The sequence below is a fragment of the Balearica regulorum genome, chromosome W, assembly GCF_011004875.1.
Source record: "Balearica regulorum gibbericeps isolate bBalReg1 chromosome W, bBalReg1.pri, whole genome shotgun sequence".
Lineage (NCBI taxonomy): Eukaryota > Metazoa > Chordata > Aves > Gruiformes > Gruidae > Balearica > Balearica regulorum.
Genome location: NC_046219.1, coordinates 5513297 through 5536330, shown reverse-complemented (window position 1 = coordinate 5536330; position 23034 = coordinate 5513297). Strand labels below are relative to the sequence as shown.

The 23034-nt window shown below is 44.4% G+C and overlaps 1 protein-coding gene across 3 annotated transcripts in view; it reads right to left on the bottom strand.

The window, feature by feature from the left end:
• The window catches only part of LOC142599145 (chromodomain-helicase-DNA-binding protein 1-like), a 107992-nt gene that overhangs the window by 50065 nt on the left and 34893 nt on the right, over nt 1-23034 (bottom strand). The window contains exons 1-2 of one of the 3 annotated variants that reach the window (XM_075738842.1): nt 19253-19561; nt 17525-17726 (exon numbers count right to left, since the gene is read on the bottom strand). The exons of 1 other annotated variant lie outside the window; for it this stretch is intronic. In XM_075738842.1, coding sequence (XP_075594957.1) covers nt 17525-17577 — 53 coding nt within the window. In that variant the 5' untranslated portion in view covers nt 17578-17726; nt 19253-19561. Of the gene's footprint in view, nt 1-17524; nt 17727-18829; nt 18957-19252; nt 19562-23034 lie in introns of those variants that run through there. One more of the 3 variants, XM_075738843.1, reaches the window with a different exon arrangement.

Sequence of the window (23034 nt, the reverse complement as noted above, 5' to 3'; positions counted from 1 at the left end):
GGAAAACCAGAAGTGTGTTGTCACACATAATATAAATCCATGCAAACCATCTTATACTGTTAAAATAACAGCAGTAAAATTCCCCACACAAACTCTGAATTTGTCACTGATATGACTTGTGCCAAGTCATATAATCAGTGACCGTTGCATATTCTTGAGCCACTGGATTATTCCACCTGTATATTCATTTCACACTAGATTTAACATATTTAAATAAAATAATATTTAAAGTTAAACATTTATTTCATGAGTATTCAAAAATATAGAAACATTTGGTTTTCTAAAACAATTTTACAAAGGAACAGAGTTAAAACTTTAATTAAATTCTTTATTAGGTGAAATACTACCATACTTTAGAGATATCACAAGGGAAAACACTGGAATTACAACACCACACAAGCAAAATAATTTTAAAGTATGTACACTTGGGTTGCAAGCATTTAAAAAGAAACAAACCCCCAGTAAAGGTAATAAAATCCAAAACAACAAAAAAACCAAAAGCTGATATCAAAGTCTAAGCCTATCACTGCCAGCTCAATTCATCTGGTTGGGGGTGTGTGTGTGTGTGGTGGTAGGTCAATCATCTTCTGCACTAGAACACACTTAATTGACAACATTTAAAGCCACAAAACAGAACCACTATTCTCTCTGTTGCTAACACCAATTAAATGTACTAGAGAGGGAAAAAAATGAATTAAGCTATTCACAAACTGATTCCTGTAGACCTCAACTAACCATCTACATCTGTTGACTTTGAAAGAAAGAAACAAAGCATAAAAAGCTTCCATATTTTGAAGTGGGGGATATGAAGAAATACAACTGCTGGGTTTACTTACACTTGCTGAGGAGAAAACTGGGGAACAACAAGGCTGCTCCAAACTTCCCATTCCTGTCATCAAGGGCCTACTTCAGGCATGATGCTATAACACTAACACATTAGCCTGACTTGAAAAACAAAAGCAAGGCACTCACTGTAGAATATGACTGGAGTTTAAACTATTTACCAGAAATTAAGGGCAACATCCACCGTGATTCACCAAAGATATTTTAAATACAATAGTATTATTGTTCACAACTGTTACCTTACCTGTACTGTTGGGTAAATTAGAGCATTATAAAACAATAGCGTTTCTCAACATAACACAGTACCATAGGTAAATGTCATAGGGACTGTGGAAGATGGTACATGAAGAGAAGAAAATTCAGCAAGAAGACACCTCGAGACACAAGTAAATACCTGCCAGACAAGTCCCTGTGACAAAATTCCACCAAAAATGCCTAAATCCTACATTTAAATAAATAAGAAAAAAATCATGTAAGATTCATTTGATGGGAAATTTTAACAGTTTAATGTTTTTCAACATAGGAAGTAAGTGGCAATTCAAAATCAAAAGGATTGTGAGATAGAAAGAAAAAGTCTAATAAATATTACAAGTGCTCAGGAGCTAAATGTAAAGAACACAACTAATTCCAAATAATTTTCTCTATAAAGAGATCAACTATCATCTATGCTCTCCATTATGTAATACCAATCTGTCAATAGATGTGGATCATACAATAGTCAGTGTTCAGACAAAATACATAGACACCTTATCTTGGCAACACTGCCTCTTAACAATGGCTGCCTGGAATGGATTCCCCACTGGGCTTAGCAGGATCAGCAAAATAAGACCTATCTCATCACCCCTGCTTCTCACAATAAATTGACCCAATTTGGACACAAGGAGGGTAATATGACCAGATGCATATCAAATAATAGTAACACCTGAAAAAGAGTAAAAGTTTCAAAGTAGGTATTCAACTGACTTTATTAATAAATACAAAATTATAATTTAAATCTGTAGCTAGAAGAAAAAGGGATTTGGTCCTGGTTTTAGCTAGGATAGAGTTAATTTTCTTACTAGTAGCTGGTATAGTGCTGTGTTTTGGATTTAGGATGAGAATAATATTGATAACGCACTGATGGTTTTAGTTAATGCTAGATAGTTGTAGTGTCTAGGACTTTTCAGCTTCTTACGCTCTGCCAGGTGCACAAGAAGCTGGAAGAGACTGAGAGCAGCCCTGAGGAGAAGGACTTGGGGACGCTGGTGGACAAGAAGCTCAACATTACGCAGCAACATGCGCTTGCAGCCCAGAAAGCCAACTATATCCTGGGCTGCATCAAAAGAAGCATGACCAGCAGGGAGGTGATTCTGCCCCTCTACTCTGCTCTCGTGAAACCCCACCTGGAGTACTGCATCCAGCTCTGGGGTCCCCAACATAAGAAGGACACGGAGCTGTTGGAGCGAGTCCAGAGGAGGGCCACCAAGATGATCAGAGGGCTGGAGCACCTCTCCTATGAGGACAGGCTGAGAGAGTTGGGGTTGTTCAGCCTGGAGAAGAGAAGGCTCCAGGGAGACCTTATAGCAGCCTTTCAGTACCTAAAAGGGGCCTACAAAAAAGATGGTGAGCAACTTTTTACAAGGACATGTAGTGATAGGACAAGGGGTAATGGATTTAAACTAAAAGAGGGTAGATTCAGATTAGATATTAGGAAGAAATTCTTTACTGTGAGGGTGGTGAGGCACCGGAACAGGTTGCCCAGAGAGGTTGTGGAGGCCCCATCCCTGGAAGTGTTCAAGGCCAGGTTGGATGGGGCTTTGGGCAACCTAGTCTAGTGGAGGGTGTCGCTGCCATGTGTGCTGGTTTTGGCTGGGATAGAATTAATTTTCTTCATAGGAGCTAGTATGGGGCTATGTTTTGGATTTATGCTGGAAACAGTGTTGACAATACAGAGATTTTTTCGTTATCGAGCAGTGCTTACACAGAGTCAAGGCCGCCTCTGCCAGGACACACCACCCCACCAGCAAGTAGGCTGAGGGTGCACAAGAAGCTGGGAGGGGACACAGACAGGACAGCTGAGCCAAACTGACCAAAGGGATATTCCATACCATATGACATCATCCTCAGCATATAAAGCTGGGGGAAGAAGGAGGAAGGGGAGACATTCAGAGTGATGGCATTTGTCTTCCCAAGTCACCATTACATGTGACGGAGCCCTGCTTTCCTGGAGATGGCTGAACACCTGCCTGCCCATGGGAAGTGGTGAAAGAATTCCTTGCTTTGCTTGCGTGCACAGCTTTTCCTTTACTTATTAAACTGTCTTTATCTCAAGCCACGAGTTTTCTCACTTTTACCCCCACCAGGGGGGAACGAGTGAGTGGCTGTATGGTGCTTAGTTGGTGGCCAGGGTTAAATCATGACACCTGGAAAGATGAAGAGGCACCAATGGTGAATGAAGTGGCTGGCCAACTCCAGCAATACAAAGAAAATGTCTCTTCCTCCCTATGGGCCTGTGTCTCAGCCATGGAAAGGCTGTCTGAAAAAGCAAAAAAACTGTTTGAGATACTGTCCCAGGAGCTCCGACAGCTCAAAGAGGATACGTCCAAATCCCCACATGTACAGACCAGTATTTCAGCTATTGGGAGTAAGCGTTCCTCTGCTCAAGAGAGAGGATATAGAGGGTACACACCAAGAAGCACCCTGTGGTTTTACCTGAGTGACCATAGAGAGGAAATGAGGAAGTGGGATGGAAAACCTATCTCGACCCTAGAGGTATGGGTACATGAGTTGAAAGGAAGAACAATTTCAAATGGAGATTCTTCTGGGAAAACTGCTGCTCCAGCCTCCAGTGGGCAGTTCCCCAGAAAGAGTAGTAGGGCTGATCTTACCTCTGGTCTTATGGAAGGAGCTTCTGATTCGTATTTACAAGAAGTAACAAGGATGGGATTCGAACTCACGTGCACCACACGAACCCATTCATTGGTAATGAATACTACAACCAGGATTAGAGGGGCCCTGCCTCCAGCCAGGTGGAGGAAAGGGACAGCTGGGTTTACTGGACTGTGTGGATCCGATGGCCTGGCACGTCAGATCCACAAGAGTACAAGGCCCTAGTGGACACCGGTGCACAGTGTAGCCTAATGCCATCGAGCCATGAAGGGGCAGAACCCATCTCTATTTCTGGAGTGACAGGGGGATCCCAACAGTTGACTCTGTTGGAGGCTGAAGTGAGTCTAACTGGGAATGAGTGGGAAAAGCACCCATTGTGACTGGGCCAGAGGCTCCATGCATCCTGGGCATAGACTACCTCCGGAGAGGGTATTTCAAAGACCCAAAAGGCTACCGGTGGGCTTTTGGTATAGCTGCCTTGGAAGCAGAAGAAATTGAACAGCTGTCTACATTGCCCAGTCTCTCAGAGGACCCTTCTGTTGTGGGGTTGTTAGGGTCGAAGAACAACAGGTGCCAATCCCTACCACAACAGTGCACCGGCAGCAATACCGCACCAACAGAGACTCCCTGGTTCCCATCCATAAGCTGATTCATACATTGGAGGGTCACGGAGTGATCAGCAGAACCCGCTCACCCTTTAACAGTCCCATATGGCCAGTGTGAAAGTCCAATGGAGAGTGGAGGCTGACAGTAGACTATTGTGGCCTGAATGAAGTCACACCGCCCATGAGTGCTGCCATGCCAGACATGCTGGAACTTCAATATGAACTGGAGTCAAAGGCAGCCAAGTGGTATGCCACAATTGATATCGCTAATGCATTTTTCTCAATCCCTTTGGCAGCAGAGTGCAGGCCACAGTTTGCTTTCACTTGGAGGGGCATCCAGTACACCTGGAATCGACTGCCCCAGGGGTGGAAACACAGCCCCACCATTTGCCATGGACTGATCCAGACTGCACTGGAAAAGGGTGAAGCCCCAGAGCACCTGCAATACATTGATGACATCATTGTATGGGGCAACTCAGCAGAGGAAGTTTCTGAGAAAGGGAAGAACATAGTCCAAATCCTGCTGAAGGCTGTTTTCGCCATAAAACAAAGTAAGGTCAAGGGACCTGCACAGGAGATTCAGTTTTTAGGAATAGGATGGCAAGACTGGTGTCATCAGATCCCAATGGATGTAATCAACAAAATAGCAGCCATGTCTCCACTGACCAACAAAAAGGAAACACAGGCCTTCTTAGGTGTTGTGGGTTTCTGACGAACGCACATTCCGAATTACAGTCTGATAGTAAGCCCTCTCTAACACGTAACCTGGAAGAAGAATGATTTCAAATGGGGCCCTGAGCAACGACAAGCCTTTGAACAAATTAAACAAGAAAGAGTTCATGCAGTAGCCCTGGGGCCAGTCCGAGCAAGACAAGATGTAAAGAATATGTGCTGTACACCGCAGCCGGGGAGAATGGCCCTACCTGGAGTCTCTGGCAGAAAGCACCAGGGGAGACTAGAGGCCGACCCCTGGGGTTTTGGAGTCGGGGATACAGAGGATCTGAGGCCCTCTACACTCCACCTGAAAAGGAGATATTGGCAGCCTATGAAGGGGTTTGAGCTGCTTCAGAAGTGATTGGCACTGAAGCACAGCTCCTCCTGGCACCCCGACTGCCAGTGCTGGGCTGGATGCTCAAAGGGAGGGTCCCCTCTACACACCATGCAACCGATGATACATGGAGTAAGTGGGTCACACTGATCACACAACGGGCTCGAATAGGAAACCCCAATCACCCAGAAATTCTGGAAGTGATCACAGACTGGCCAGAAGGCAATGATTTCAGAATGTCACCAGAGGAAGAGGTGACACGTGCTGAAGAGGCCCCACCGTATAATAAACTGCCAGAGAATGAGAAGCAATATGCCCTGTTCACTAATGGGTCCTGTTGCGTTATGGGAAAGCATCTGCGGTCGACGGCTGCTGCATGGAGTCCTACAAGACAAGTCGCAGAAACTACTGAAGGAGAAGGTGAATCACACTCCCACAAACCTGCCAAGGCAATCTCCATCTTCTTACAATGGACGAAGCAACCACCGGATTGCTGGAAACATATCCTGTGCCCCATGCCACTGCCTGGAACACTATCCTGGGCATTGAAAAACAAGTCTTCTGGCAACATAGCACCCCAGAAAGAACTGAGTCTGAAACAAACTCATAGGCACTTGGGCCAAAGAGCATGGCACTGAGTGGGTGTATCACATCCCCTATCATGCACCAGCCTCTGGGAAAATCGAACGATACAATGGACTGCTAAAGACTACACTGAGAGCAGTGGGTGGTGGGACCCTCAAACATTGGGATAGCAGAGGCCACCTGGTTAGTCAACACTAGGGGGTCTACCAATCGAGCTGGCCCTGCCCAATCTAAACTTCCACATACTGTAGAAGGAGCTAAAGTCCCTATAGTACGTATGAAGAATATGTTGGGGAAGACAGTCTGGGTTAGCCCTGCTGTAGGCAAAGGTAAACCCATCCTCAGGATTGCTTTAGCTCAAGGACCTGGGTGCACTTGGTGGGGAAGTCCAATGTGTACCTCAAGGGGATTTGACTTTGGGTGAGAATAGCCAATAAATTTAATTTTATGATGTTAATTGCTAAATAACCCTGCTATTTTATGTCATCATTGCTACAATTGCTATATGCTGTATCAATGATATCACCCAAATTAATGAAGGATGAACTTTGATGACACCGAGCAAAGTGCAGTGATGATGGAACTAGAACTGGCTTCAGCACCCAGCAATGTCCTTGAAATCGACATCTTCAACCCACAGACCGCGAGTATGGGCTGCGCCAGATACACCAGCCACAAGCTCTGGATGCAGCATGCAACAATCCAACAGCACATACCATCTCTCCCGCCCTGAGAGACTGTAATGACAGACAGAGCCCAAAGTCATGGACTAAATGAACTCAATGGACATTTTAGAGGGATGGCCCATAGACTAATGGAATGATATCTGCGTGTGTGTGTATGTGTGCATATATATCTCTCTCAAAGACAGGGAAAGAGGTGGTGATTAATTGGAAAGTGTAGGATCTGGGCATGGCGTAAATGGTATAGAATAAGGGGTGGATAATGTCCTGGTTTTCAGCTGGGATAGAGTTAATTTTCACAAGAAGCTAGGATGGGACACAGTCAGGACAGGTGACCCAAACTGCCCAAAGGGGTATTTGATACCATGACATCATGTTCAGTGTATAAGGGGGGAACTTGCCTGGGAGGAAGAGTTGCTGCTCAGGGACAGGCTGGGCATTGGGCTCCAGGGGTGCAATGTGCCAGCAATGCATTGTGTATCACTCATTTTGTATATTCTTTTATAAGTATTGTTCTTGTTATTTTGCTCTCCCTTTGCTGTCCTAGTAAACTATCCTTATCCCAACCCATGAGGGGTTTTACCTTTTTCTTCAGATTCTCCTCCCCATCCCATCAGGGGGGAAGGAGTGAGCAAGCGGCCACGTAGTGCTTAGCTGCCAGCTGGGACTCAGACAGACACCTGAAGTAGCCTAAAAGCGAAGGTTTGGGTACAACACAACCAGCCTTTTTTTTCCCCCTCTTTCTAAAAAGCCTGCATGAAACTGAAAGGTAGGAGGCAATCTTCAGGCACCTAAGCCTAAATTAGAACCTTCCTGTCATTCCCTTGCCTTTTCTGAATATACTCAAGAGACTGGTAGAAAAACCATACATACCTTACATATAATGAGAGAAAGAGACAGTGTACAAAACTTAATTTTCAGTTAACTATTCACTTGCGTTTGTCAATTTACCCTATCCTACCGTATCATATTATGTCCTCCCTTTGCCCTTGCATTGCTATCTTCTTCCAACCAACTCTGTCCTGTGGTGTAATTTGCTTCCCCCCCCCCCTTCTTCACTGATGAATGTGCTTCCAAGAAGAGACCAAACATCAACAGAAATTATAAATACTATCAATCAAGACTAGAATTGGAAGAACTCTAGATCTAAAACAATAGGGCAAGGCAAATTAAGCTACTGACTAAAGATGCTGTTAATATGATGTATACAGAAAGGGAATATTCAGTATTTGCTGTTGAAGAGCATTTGTGCTTTTTTAGACACTTAATTCTGTTACTCACAACAGAATTCCTGCTTTTCTAAGTCCCTCTTTTGAACATGTGTCATATAAGCCTTCCTCCCCCTGCTTCAAGCAATTATTTATATTGTTTATATATATTATATATATATAAACCCCAGTAAAATTAGAACAGCATTATTTGATAAAAGGTATTCTTGAATAAGAAACCATACATTACATACACTGCACTTTGTTCAATTGAAAAAACCCCCAAACAAAACAACAACCAAACCCAAAACCAACAACACTAAACAAAGACAGGAATGCATGAGACTGCACAAAACAGTTATAGGAGCATCACAGGACCATGGAAAAAAGAAGTGAACGTGATGGATAAAGCAATAATGATGACCTCTTCAGTCCTTTTGAAGTGAGACTACTTCTTTACCATGCAAACAAATCACTGCAATGACGACAAAGTTAACTGACAATGCTAACCTGCAGCAGTAGGCATGCAGGAATATATACTAAGAATGAATAGCATGCTCTCAGGATGGGATTTCTACATGAAAAAGTATAGTTTCATGTATGTTGGCAAACCAATGTAAAGTTTACAGAGAGCATCTTCCAGGATATGTAGTAAAGAAGCTTCTCGCACTCCTAGCCCTTGAGTCAAATAATTGCATTTGTACAGCAGCATATGTCAAATCTGATTTGGTATGAAAGTTTGACACAACTAAGAAGTTAGTCTGTATTACATTTTATAGACACTGTCTCTGGATATTCTCAATATATTTAAGAGTAATTTAAGAGAGATCCACAAAACCAAAATTTATTCTCAAACTGTTTTGCAAGAAAAGCAAGATAGCTTACCAAGAGTACCAAGAGATAATTGTTGCATGTTTGCACCTGTTAATTTTTCAAACCCCAATAAATACCTATGGAATAAAATAAGAGTACACTTTGGGGAGATGACAGAAGACAGACTTAAAGAAAAACATCACTGAAACATTAAAAGCAAGCACTCTGTCACAGAGTCACTAATACTTTTCAGTAGTCTTAGGTGTAGCTTCACTAGCTTACCTCTTAAAACAAGGTCCCCCTGATCAGAACACATAACTAGGAACAGCCAGCTAATTTATACAAGGCACTAGGAAAAGAGACTTCAAGACAGAAAGCTACAGAAGCCATGCTGTAAAAGCACTGTTAGAGCATTTAGACTCCTATATAAGGTCTAGGTTGATAGAGGACCCAAGAGAGGACAATTTATCACTGCTGATTTAGAGGGCATTCATTACATTAAAGTGCCTTAACAATCCTCCAATTTAAAACCAACAGGAAACAGAATATCAATTTGAGCAAAATAAAAGTTTAACCCATTAAAACCAGAAAAGATTAATTTCTGCAAGGTCTTTGAAAAGCATCTGAGATGACACTTCACCATTATTTTAATAAACCAGAAGTCCAAGGAAGGTCATGTATTTGAATATTAAGAACCCCTTCCAGAATGAACAGAAGTAACAGACAATAAATGCCAAACTCTTAAAACTGAAAGTTCATAGGTAAGTTTATTTAGGCAAATATAATGCAAGTGGGCTTTTTTCTTTTTATTAAACTGAACTACTCAATCTGATTTAGATGCATAAAAGAGATTCATCTTATTCATCACCACTAATATAAAGCAAAGGGAACAAAGAGTATTAAGTTCAGGCTACCAAGAAGTGTTATTTCCCATCCTCATCTATTCTGAAGCACGAACTTGATTCCCTTTTCCTGACTTAGGCTGACAACTCAAATTCATTTGCCAATTAAAAATAGAAGTAGGATGGTGAGACACAAAGACAAAACCTTCTTCCCCTCAACCCCCTTCTTCCCCAGCTCACTTTCAATCCTTTCATTCCCAACTCTCTATCTCATCCCTCCACCCCTGGGGGTGGGATGAGAATGTGGAATGGGGAGGTTACAGTCAGTTCATAACAGCTCATCTGCTGCTCCTTCCTCTTCACACTTTTCCCCTGCTCCAATATGGGGTCCCTCCCACAGAATAGTCCTTCACTAACTGCTCCAGCATGGGTCCTCTCCACAGGGTACAGTCCTTCAGGAATGGACTGCTCCAGTGTGGGTCCCCCAAGGGGCTGCAGTTCCTGACAAAAAACCTATTCCTGTGCGGGCTCCTCTCCAAAGGCTGCAGATCCTGCCAGGAGCCTGATCCAGCATGTGCTCTCTACAGGCTGCAGCTTCCTTCAGGGCACATCCACTTGCTCCAGCATGGGGTCCTCCACAGGCTGCAGGGTGGATATCTGCTCTAGAGTGGTCTTCTCCACAGGCTGTAGGGGAATCTCTGCTCCAACACCTGGAGCACCTCCTCCCCCTCCTTTTTCACTGACCTTGGTGTCTGCAGAGCTGTTTCATAGAATGGTTTGGGTTGAAAGGGACCTCAAAGATCATCTAGTTCCAACCCCCCCTGCCATGGGCAGGAACACCCTCCAGTAGACCAGGTTGCCCAAAGCCTCATCCAACCTGGCCTTAAACACTTCCAGGGATGGGGCCTCCACAACCTCTCTGGGCAACCTCTCTGTTTCTCTCACATTTCCCCCCCCTCATTCCTCCCTCTCTCTCTCTCACACGCACTCTGCTGCACAGCGTTTTACCCTTTCTTAAATCTTATCACAGAGGTGCCACCAGCTTCACTGACTGGTTCATGTTTGGCCAGTGGCAGGTCCATTTTGGAGCCAGCTAGAACTGGCTTTGTCCAGCACAGGGGCAGCCCCTGGTCTCTTCTGACAGAGGCCGCCCCTGCAGTCCCCTCAATACCAAAACCTTGCCACATAAACCAAATACAACTATCTCTACACATATACACTTTTTCCTTTTTTTTTCTTTTTTTTTTTTTCCTCTCTTTTCCTAATTTGTATTAAATACTTCTACCAAAAAGAAACCAATAGATGAGAATACTTCCGTAATTATGCTTGGGGAATCTTTGTTTTAACTTCCACTTAGGTTTCTTGAAAGCAGAAACTTAGAATAGTGGCTTTCAATTTATCTTTTTAATCTTCTGTGGAAGATATAAGTTTATACAGCAAATTCAAGCCTGCTGACAAAGAATTGGCTTTATTTAACTATCTTTTGTGGTCCACAGACTATTAAATCAACAAAGCAAATTCAATCCATAGAATTTACAGTCTTGTATTAACATCAGCTTTCAAGAACATAAAAGATGGTAAGGGACCTTGGTGCAAGAAGACACTTTCTACTTACTGGAAAAAGGAAGTATAATGCACCCCAGCCAGCTACTTTCCAGATAAGCTACAGAGAAGTAAGGCCTGCTCAAGTGCTCCATGTGTTGTTCTACAGGAAACATAGGAAGAGCAAAGAGATGGGAAACCAGATTGCTATTCAATTGGTACCAATGTTTCATTTCTACGTTCCCTATTCTACCTGGAACTTGTGTTGCAGTTCAGCTATAATTACCCTTACTTGCTCATTAAGCTTTCTTAATGCTAGCTAACATGTATTTACTCCCATTCAAGTTTGCAAGAGAATGCTTTTAAGAAAACTACACAAAAATGCATTTCTTAAATTTAAGAGTCAGTTTCTCAGAGCATTACTATAAAGTTTTTGTGCTTATACTTACTTGCTATCCAGATAATGTCTATCTGTGATATTTCACCTAGAACTACTGAAAACATTCCAGAGCAGTGATTTCAAGTAAATAAAAAACTGGAGAGTAGACTCCACTGTAATTATTACACAGAAATTCTAACATCAAGCAGCAAGATTAGATTATAGTGTTTATGTCAGTCTACAACCTTCACCATGCTTGGCACTAGCACAGATTTATAGATTCAGAGGTTGCTAACATGGCCAAGGAAAGTCCAAACAGTGCAACAACAAGTTATTAAACTGTGAAAATACAAGAGATTTGCTTCTACTTGTGGCCAAGCAGAACTTCAGGCTCAGCACCTGCAGCAATGGAAAGATTTCTGGTCATCTACCAACCAGATGAAGAGACTCAACAGCGGAAAGGAACACAGGAGCACGGCAAATTGGCCATTTCTTTCCCACATGCTTCAGCAATGCTTCTTCACAGTCAGTCACAAGGAACAGAAGACAGCTACTATCCCTTACCACGGTGCTAGCCAGTGTATACAGTATAAGGTTTCCAGTTAGCCACTTCTCCAACCCTCCTATTGCTGAGAATACTACAGGCTTTCCACAACTTATGCAATTCACAGCAAACGTTTCTTTAAAACAAAATAAAGCAGTATCCATGAGGCTGTGTATTTCTGTAAAGCCAGCCCTAATCCACTGCTTCTCTTTACTTCCCAAAGTGGCTTTGTGTAGAGATAGTGGCTCCCCTAGATGTGGCTATATTTAATTGTGATCAGGACTGTCACCCCAGAGCAACAACCATGGAAGCTTACACAGACATCAGAGAGGGAAAAACAGCCTTGCTACATTTGTAAAGTGTCATATTTTTAAAGCGACATACTTTTCAAAGATTCATTGTCATTATTACCAACTGCAGATGTTATTGCTATGCCACTCTCAATCATCTTTGAAAGGTCATGGAGAACAGGAGAGGTGCCTGAGGACTGGAGGACAGCCGATGTCACTCCGGTCCTCAAAAAGGGCAGGAAGGAGGACCCAGGAAACTACAGGCCAGTCAGCCTCACCTCCATCCCTGGAAAGGTGATGGAGCAACTTATTCTGGGGATTATCAATAAACATGTGGAGGAGAAGAAGGTTATCGGGAGTGGTCAGCATGGATTCACCAAGGGGAAATCATGCCTGACCAATCTGATGATAGCCTTCTATGATGGCATGACCAGCTGGGTGGATGAGGGGAGAGCAGTGGATGTTGTCTACCTTGACTTCAGCAAGGCTTTTGACATCGTCTCCCATAACATCCTCATAAGCAAGCTTAGGAAGTGTGGGTTAGATGAGTGGACAGTGAGGTGGGTAGAGAACTGGCTGAATGGCAGGGCCCAGAGGGTTGTGATAAGCAGTGCAGAGTCTAGTTGGAGGCCTGTAGCTAGTGGTGTGCCCCAAGGGGTCGGTGCTTGGTCCAGTCTTATTCAACATATTCATCAATGACCTGGACGAGGGGACAGAGTGTACCCTCAGCAAATTCGCTGACGATACTAAACTGGGAGGAGTGGCCGACACACCAGAAGGCTGCACTGCCATTCAGCGAGACCTGGACAGGCTAGAGAGCTGGGCAGAGAGGAACCATATGAAATTCAACAAAGGCAAGTGTAGGGTCCTGCACCTAGGGAAGAACAACAACCCCAAGAACCAGTACAGGTTAGGGGTTGACCTGATGGGAAGCAGCTCTGCAGAGAAGGACCTGGGAGTCCTGGTGGACAAGCAGCTCTCCATGAGCCAGCAATGTGCCCTTGTGGCCAAGAAGGTCAATGGTATCCTGGGGTGCATTAAGAAGAGCACGGTCAGCAGGTCGAGGAAGATTATCCTCCCCCTCTACTCTGCCCCCGTGAGGCCCCATCTGGAGTACTGTGTCCAGTTCTGGGCTCCCCAGTTCAAGAAAGACAGGGAACTACTGGAGACAGTCTAGCGGAGGGCTACGAGGATGATTAGGGGACTGGAGCATCTCTCATATGAGGAAAGGCTGAGAGAGCTGGGTCTGTTTAGCCTGGAGAAGAAAAGACTGAGAGGGGATCTCATCAATGCTTATAAATATCTAAAGGGTGGATGTCAAGAGGATGAGGCCAGACTCTTCTCTGTGGTGCCCAGTGACAGGACAAGGGGCAATGGGCACAAAGTGGAACACAGGAAGTTCCATCTGAACATGAGGAAAAACTTCTTCACTTTGAGGGTGACCAAGCACTGGGACAGGTTGCCCAGAGAGGTTGTGGAGCCTCCTTCTCTGGAGATATTCAAAACCTGTCTGGATGCCATCCTGTGCGACATGCTCTAGGTGATCCTCCTTCAGCAGGGAGTTGGACTAGATGATCTCTAGAGGTCCCTTCCAACCCCTACCAATCTGTGAACTATATCACCAATGCTGCTGCCTAGATTTGTCACTGTATCTGCCTTCATCTCTCCTTTTCTATCTATTTTTGAAAGTCTGACTTTCTCTGCAGTTTCTTCCCAGCAGCAATTCTCAATTACTTTCTCAACTTGTTTTGCTTCTCTTCTAGCATTCTGAATGGAACAGAATCACTAAAAGCCTAGCAATTATAATTTGCCATCAATAGTAGCTATTTTTTTACTGATTTTATTTCCATTCTGTAGAATTCCTATTTCCAGACCATTTGAAGACTAAATGCAGTTTCATTTCCCTGGTTACAGTTAGATATCTGTCTGCAGTCACAGCTAGCTTAAGGAATTTTCCTCTTAGCGAAAATCATTTAGAGTTCTGGAAAACTTGAAGAAGGGGGAACAATGACACGACACCAACAAACAAAACCAAACCACAACAACTACAGGGGCAAGTCATACTAAGGTACTCCATAAGCATCAAACATCTTCCACAATAATTATTTTAATAATGAAAATAGGCCAGACAGAAAAAGGGCTCAATTCTTTAATATTGGAAGCCTTCATCCTTCATTTACAAAACCAGAGTTTCCTGATAGCAAATGGCAAGCATACAAATAGGTTTTCCAAGATCTGTCTGTGAATTAGCCTACAGGGTTAATGACTGATACAAGCCCAGGGGAAAAAAAGTTTAATATTTTAAAGCTTTAAAATTTTTAAAATGTGCTCAGCAGCACATTTAAGATGCAAAACAAAGTCTCACTTCACAGGCAACTATCATGTTTTAAGTAATTTGCATCTTCCTGATATTTACTTATAATAAAGTTTTCTGGAAGCTTTTTTGATATTTAGTTGGTTTAGTCTTATGAGAATTGCTACAGCTTTTTAATAACTTTGTGTGTTGGTTTTGCGTGGCAAGGTTTTGGTAGCTGGGGGAGGATACAGGGGTGGCTTCTGTGAGAAGCTGCTAGAAGCTTCCCCTGTGTCTGATAGAGCCAATGCCAGCCGGCTCCAAGATGGACCCGCCGCTGGCCAAGGCCAAGCCAATCAGCACCTCTGTGATAACATATTTAAGAAGGGAAAAAAACAGTTAGAGATTTTGCAGCCGGAGAGAGGAGTGAGAAGATGTAAGAAACTCTGCAGACACCAAGGTCAGTGCAGAAGGAGGGGGAGGAGGTGCTCCAGGCGCCAGAGCAAGATTCCCCTGCAGCCCGTGGTGAAGACCATGGTGAGGCAGGCTGTCCCCCTGCAGCCCATGGAGGAAGGATGAGGGGGTGTAGAGATTCCCCAGCAGCCTGTGGAAGACCCCACACTGGAGCAGGTGGAGACACCTGAAGGAGGCTGTGGCCCCATGGGAAGCCCGTGCTGGAACAAGCTCCTGGCAGGACCTGTGGACCCGTGGAGAGAGGAGCCCATGCTGGAGCAGGTTTGCTAGCAGGACTTGTGACCCCGTGGGGGACCCACGCTGGAGCAGTTTGCTCCTGAAGGTCTTGCACCCTGTGGGAGACCCCCATGCTGCAGCAGTTCATGAAGGTCTGCAGCCCGTGGGAGAGTGTCACGTTGGAGAAGTTCGTGAAGGACTGTCTCCTGTGAGAGGGACTCCATGCTGGAGCAGGGGAATGATGAGAGGAGTCCTCCCCCTGAGGAGGAAGAAGCGGCAGAAACAACGTGTGATGAACTGACCGTAACCCCCATTCCCCATCCCCCTGTGCCGCTGATGGGGGGCTGGAGGTTGAAGCTGGGAGTGAAGTTGAGCCTGGGAAGATGGGAGGGGTGGGGGCAGGTGTTTTAAGATTTGATTTTATTTCTCATTCCTCTACTCTGTTTTGCTTAGTAATAAATTAGATGAATTCCCTCTCTAAGTTCAGTCTGGTTTGCTCATGATGATAATTAGTGAGTGATCTCTCCCTGTCCTTATCTCGACCCATAAGCTTTTTGTTGTACTTTTTCTCCCCTGTTTAATGAAGGAGGGGAGTGATAGAGCGGCTCTGGTGGGTACCTGGCCCTCAGCCAGGGTCAACCCACCACACTTTGATATACTGGTATTTACAAGTGGTCATAGTTTGATACACAGTATTATTCCTACATTATCTTTAGCTAGGTGGCTCGTTTCAAGTAGTAAAAAACTTCATAAATACAAAGTCATCAGAGTTGTCCCCAATAAGTTAATGTTTACTGGAAATCTTATTTATAACTCTCTAAAAGTTCAGAAGACTAGCTTTCTTCACACTTTTATTTTGTTGATGTTCCTTTACTCAACCGACAAGGCTTGTTTTGGGTTTGGTTGTTTTTTTTGTTTTGTTATGTTTGGGTTTTTTGTTTGGTTTTGGGCTTATTTTAATATAAGTAATTGGGAATATTTTGCCACTTAGTAAAAGAAATCCAAAATTTGTTTTCTAACTAGACAAGTACCATTTTTACTAGAAGCAGAAATCTAACCCAAAAAAAAGCTCACAAATTATTCACATGATTCAAAGTTTACTGACTTTCTAGAATATTTCTAGGCATAATATGGAAGCTTGACATAAAAAAAAAAAAAAATACACAAGAGTTGTTAAAGTTTCTTTGGTTTTACTGCTCATAGGTTTCCTAAAGATTTGCACCTAATATCACCTAAACACTTCTCTTCCCCCTTCTTCCCATCCCATTACTCACTATGCTACATGCAAGCTTAATGGCCAGGACATGCTGAATATTCAGCCGTCCATTATGTTGTTCTTGAATTTCTTCACTTGGGGTGATAATTTAGATCTATCCTCTCTACCCAAGTGGCTGTTTTGATAAAGCCCACAGAACTCAGTTTTCTTTATGACCTGACTGATGGAATCAACAGGTTCAACAGGCTGTGATCAGAAAGAGGAAGAGACAGACAGATGGGGAGACTGACAGCATGATCACAACCACTTCTGTTTGTAAGTTTGCCTTGCCTTCTTAAATCTGCAGCATTCATCATATTCAGTTTTAGAAATATTAACTTCCTAGTGCAGTAGATACTTGTTGAACTTAGCAGTGTTCTAGAATAAGGATTTAATTCCACCTCTACAAGTTCACTGTTATCCTCATCTTGCAGCAGGGAAGTTCTAGCCAAGCTTTTCCAACCAAGTGAACCCTCTACACATTCTAGAACACCAGCAATGGATGTTAGAGGGGTGGATATTTTTTTTTTTAATTAAAACAGCTGGGAAAACTATACTTTCACTTTGGAAAACAAACATGAAGTTAACACTTTCCGTTGTACTACTTTGACACCTCAACAAATTTAAAAGGAAGCCTCACTAGAATTAACAGTTCACTGTTCCAACTTTAGAGATACCCTAGTTTGGGGTTTATACAGCACATACTATGCATGCATAGCCTGCACTTCATAGACACAAGTTTAACATTTCATCTTTTGACTTCAGACAACTTTTGAGTAAAAAGAGTAATGGATGCTGATAGAGCTTAAATAGTATTAAAACTGTGTTACGTAAGGTATATACACATGATTGTTACAGTTATTAAATGAAGCTAACTGATTCTAACAAGCAGATTAAGCATCTGTAAAAAGAGCATGGCTGGTCCTCCTAATTAACAGTATACTTGCTCACCAGGAAGCTTTGGCACAAAGTTAAAACGTAAACCAGTTCTAATAAAATACAGGAGAATACATATTCAAGGACTGAAAGTGCTTACCTTGACTCTCCACTACTGTTTCTTACAATGTCTTCGTCACTGTGCCCATTCATTGTAAATATTAAGAAGTTTAAAAGATAAATAGAAGTCCACTCAGGTAAGAATGCGGACGTCAAGAATCTACTTCTTCGTACTCTTGTTTTCCAGGTGACTTGTTTACTCAACTGTTCTCTGCAGGTATTGAAGATTTTTCCCAAATTATCTAAAGTAGTAAAAGAAAACGTTGATGTAATTTGAAATATTTGATGGTTGCAACTGAAAGATACTGAAAATAATGTCCTGTTCACAACAACACTGAAAGGGAGCATCTATCAGATTTGACATCTTTTCAACTGAAAAATAGCTTTTGGTACGCCATAGTACTGTCTTAAGAACAGCCAGATCTAACTTTTAAAGGAAAACAGCCTCCACAAACATATAAATATAAATTACAGATATTAATGCTCTAAGATCTGATTAGCAAAATTATTTCATGCACAAAACAAACATATCAGAAGCATTTCCAGACACAGGCATAATGTTTACATCCAGTTGGGAGTAGAGGCAGGAAAAAAAAGACTGTCCTATTTTTAAAAATTGGCTCAACTACATCAAGCTAACAAGATTCCACAGATGGAGTGATCATTATTTCATATACATGAACATCTTCAATCAGATCTCTACCGTGTCAGATGCACCTAGAAAAAAGTTTAGGCTCACTTCAGATGGAGTGCATGTATGAACTCACTGATAATAAACTAAAGAGCAGCGCCTCTCACAGATTTAGTGATGTGAAAGCGATTAGAGGCTCGCCTGCAGGTTGCCTGCCTCGAGGTGCTCTCCTCTAATACAGCCCGACCTATAGCTCATGATGGAGGCAGGGACCGCCTCGTTCCGGGATGGAAAAAGTCCTGCGCTCAGGCACCATCTCAGACAGCAAGGCCACTCCAGCCAGCAAACAAAGGCGATGACGGAAGAAAAGCGATAGTAAAGAGCACTGTAACCCCAGAGAGGCCGCGAAGAGAGGCTGGGGCCCCCGCGGCGGCGAGCCGGGCAGCTTGGTGGTTCCTCGCGGATCGGCCGCTGCTGCCCAACGAGGCCAAGCTCCGCGCTGTCTGCCCTCCTGCGCCCAGGGTGCGAACACTCTGCCGCCTCCAGGACCAGCACTCCCCGGGCCCCAGGAAACATCTTTAGCGGCCGCGAAACTCGCTCCTTGTCGCCCACTCCCTGCTCCGCGACGATTCCCCGACCACCCGCACCGCGCTCTCGCGGCCTCCCGTGATCGACCACTCCCGGGGAGAGCCCAGGCCAGGGCTGCCTCCCTACCTCCTGCGGGTTCACCTCCCACCCCCGGAGATGGCCCTCTGCTGGTGGCGCGACCCGCACAGGCGCCGCTCCTGGCCAAGGCTCCCTGGCAGTATTGCCAAGGCGGCCGCTGTTCTCCGTGCTCGCTTCTCCCAGCGCCCCCCCATGGCCAGAGAGGAGCGAAGGCCGCACTCCTGCCTCCCAGCCGGTTCGTCACAGGCTCCCCCCGCAAGAGCCAGCAAAAGAGGCTCAACCCCGGCTGCCCGCCTCAGCTCTCACAGTTCCCTCCCTCTTCGGAAAACAGCGAGCGGGCCCAGGAGCCCAGCCCCGCGCTGGGCATCCAACCCCTTCTCAACACCAGTCGCCTCCCCATCCATCTTAGAAAGCGACAGCCACCGCACAACTCCGGACCAGGGAAAGGAGCCATGGCGGGCCTCTGCCTACCTGCGTGCGTGCGCCTGGCCTCCCTAGAGCTGCCCTGGTCCGAGACGGCGCTACACCCCACGAAGAGGTCTGTGCTGCAACCTACAGCCGGGAGACTGCTCCTGCGGCCGCCACAGGGCCTGGGCCGCCGGCTCCTTACAGCCCCACGCGGCGGGCTCGCCTGTAGCCCCCAACGGCTTGAAAAATAGGGCCCCAAACCGGGCAGGGAGAAGCCTGGGGAGTAGGTGCTGTGTTGCTCCGCCGCCGTTTCTTAAGTTCTCCCGACCACCGCCATCATGCTTCCACTCCGCTCAACCTCCTCCTCCTCCCTTAGTCGGATGGAAACCCTGGGCGTGATGTCAGTCCTGCGCCCTGGGACAGAGCGGGGAGGAGGAGGAGCAACAGCCGGGAGGGGACAGCGCCGCCGGGCCATGGCGGCAGGAAGGGCCGCTTGGAGGGGGTGGTGAAGCCAAAGCGGCCTCCTTGCCACGCCGGATACTGCCGGGGCCGGGGGGGTAGCAGGCGCCCGTCCGCCGCAGCAGCGAACGGGCGCTGAGGCCGGTGCCGCTCCTGGTGCCCGCTGCAGCTCCTGTGTGAGGGGGCAGGGCGCGGCCTGGCCTGAGGGGCACCCATGACCTGTGCAGCGTGGCAGGGAACCTGATCTAGGCCACACGTTACTGTTTAGTGTGGTGTGGGGTTTTTTTGTTTAATTTTTTTTCTGTCTAAAATCAGAGCCCCTAACAAACACATATGCATGTCTTAGTCTTCCTATGCGGTTACAAGTGGCATTACAGCATATTTAGGAAGGCTTGGCATGCAGCTGCACAGAGGACACTTGCCTCTGTGAGGAAGGCATCCCTCAGCCTGAGGCAGAGCACTCCTTTCTTCCTCTTGATACCTATCTCAAGTTGTTTTAAAGTGATTAATAAGAAAGCTGTTTGTTTAAGGGCACTCATGTTCAGAAAAAATCACGTAAATTGTGCTATTGCTGGAGTCTACATGTTACCAGAGTGGCAAAAGTAGTGGCTGCTGACTGAAAGACTGCGCTCTGAGCAACACAATTGCACAGCCAAATGTGTTGGAAAGAGGAAGTGATTTACCTGCTTTCTCCTCTTTGGATTCCCACATATGCAATTACACCGCATCATGCTAGGGAGGATTGTGGGGTTATTACTGACCAGGATGTGGTACCAGACTTGGAATTTTCTCCAGCACCCTGCAAGAGTAAGAGAGGTTGAGATTAACATGAAAACAGTTTGCTCATGAAGGAAGGAAAGGCTCAAAAGAAGAAAGTCATTGTGTGGGTATACCAGAGCAAGGTGGCTACAGTAGCTGTCATATCAGTTCATACTTGGAGTTGTTTTGGCCAGGAGCCAGCATCTGAGCCACAGTCAGTCAGCTGGAGATGGCCTAGGGTTTCTCTCATGTCTCCCCCCCCCAGGGTGAGCAAAGCTGGGCAGTCAAGGCACCTGCCACTCCCTCAGCAGGGCTGCAGGGGTTTCCTGTGGCTGCTCCTTGGGCTCACCAAGTGTTGGGATCAGCTGTTACACACAGCAACTCCATCTCCATTTTGGAACCAGACTGAAGCAGCAGAGGCTAGGTGAGGCACTTCCACTAGTCCATCTCTCAAGCACCATAGGAAAATACCTCAAAATCTCAGGAGTTGAAGACAGAGAGAATAAACTTTTTTTTCCCCCGCTTAGAGTTAAAAAAATGCATAAGAAGGTGTTCAGACAAGAAAACAGCTTCAAATCCTACAAAAAAGCTGTGTTAGACTACGTTCCTTCCTGAAGCACTTAAGTTTGCCTAAGTCGGCTTAAGGGAGAATACTTCATTGTGATAGACAAAGATGCCACAAGATCAACAGACTTTAAACTCCAGAATGTCAGAATGAAAAGAACTGCTTTAAATTAAAAATTTTAATTTAAATTAAGGTAATTAACACTGAAACACTTTACCAAGGTGTACTGAGTGTGGCTGGGATGGAGTTAATTTTCTTTGTAGCAGCCTGCATGGCACTGTGTTTTGGATTTGTGGCTAAAACAGTGTTGATAACACACCAGTATTTTGGGTATTGCTGAACAATGCTTGCACAGCATTGTTGTCCAAAAAGTGGATTCATTGCCCGGTGTACAATAAGCCAATTCTCACACACACAGGAGAGATAATGCTTTTTATTCAGGCCTGGGTGCTCAGTGGATTTCCACAAATCAAGCACACCTAATGCTGGTTCTCTTGTCATATTTATACACAAAAGTTACAAATTAGTACACTCCCAGTTACAATGATTGGTTCATATTTCTTCACCTAGTATGTAAACTAGAATACACGCTCAGTTCTTTTCTCCGCCTTTATCTTTTGAGTAGGTGGTATAATTTGGGTAGGGGGCTCATGGGTCGGTGGTTGCAGAGACCCTGGCCCAAATTACCTTTCCCCTAGTTTCTCAATATTTCTGGCACTTCCAAATGGTTCTTCAGGGTCTGTTGATCAGACTAATGATTCATCAGTTATGCTTCTACCTCTTCACAATCATGTCTTAATTGATACATTGTTTGGATAAATATTAACTAACATAATGGTAGGACTGTACAATAGCCATCCTTAGTAGTACCTAGCAACTATTTACAAAACTATCTGTGACATTCTTAACTATGGAACTATGAACAACTATCTGTAACTTCTTCGCTACAGAATCACGATTAACTTTTAACTTTGATGCCGGATATCAGCATCAAGGCTTTCTCTTTTTCCTACTCTGCCTGCACTGCAAGTAGGCTGGAGGTGGGTACGAGGGTGGGAAGGGACACAACCAGAACAGCTGGCTCAAATTGGCCAAAGGGATATTCCATACCATACAATGTCATGCTCAGCAATAAAAAACGAGGGGAGGGGGTTTTAGGGGAAGTAGCTATTGCTCAGAGACTAGCTGGGCATCAATCTATTTGTGGGAGGTGGTGAGTGATTGTCTTTGCATCACTTGTTTTGTGTTTTTGTTTTCTTTCATTTTCTTCTTTCCTTTAGGTATTAAGTTATCTTTATCTTGACCCAGAATTTTCTTGCTTTTGTTCTTCCTAGTCTCTTACCTGTCCTGCTTGGGTGGGTTGAATGAGTGGCTGTGTGGTGCTTAGCTGTTGGATAAGGCCCCAAGTCTGCAAACATTTTGAATAGTCTCACAGTTTCCTGGTATTCCTCTGGTGAATATTTAGGGCAATTACTTCATTAAGAACGATATATTGTGCAAGATTGGCTATAGAGTAAGGAGGTGTGGCTGTATGTAAATTAAGTATATTTATAATAGCTTATTTTAGCTATCAAAGGTAACAATAGCTGTGAAAATATGATAGCATTAGCATAAATTAATAATTGGAGTATGTACTAGGGAAACTTAACAGCAGTACTATCAAGATTATAACATCATCTGTTGTGGCATATGCTTCCTTTTGCAGATGCACACTACCTCTACAGTTACATCCAGCCCAGCATATCAGATGTCTATGGAGAACTACTGTATTGTTTCCAGAAGGCTCTGGAATGCATGATATTACTTTAATTAAGCAATAATGCATGTACTTGCACCCACTACAAACACCCTTTTGCCAGGAAGGCATTACATATCACTTTCACTATAATCTGTTATGACAGGGTAGTTTGCTAAAAATTCTCTTTTTTTTTTCTCCAGGACTTCAACACCAGTAACTTCCACATCCAAATTAATATGGTTAAACCTACCTCTTTTCCAATGAGAATTAATCCTTGGCTTGTTTGTAACACTTCATAGTTTACTTAGAGCTGTGAGGTATATT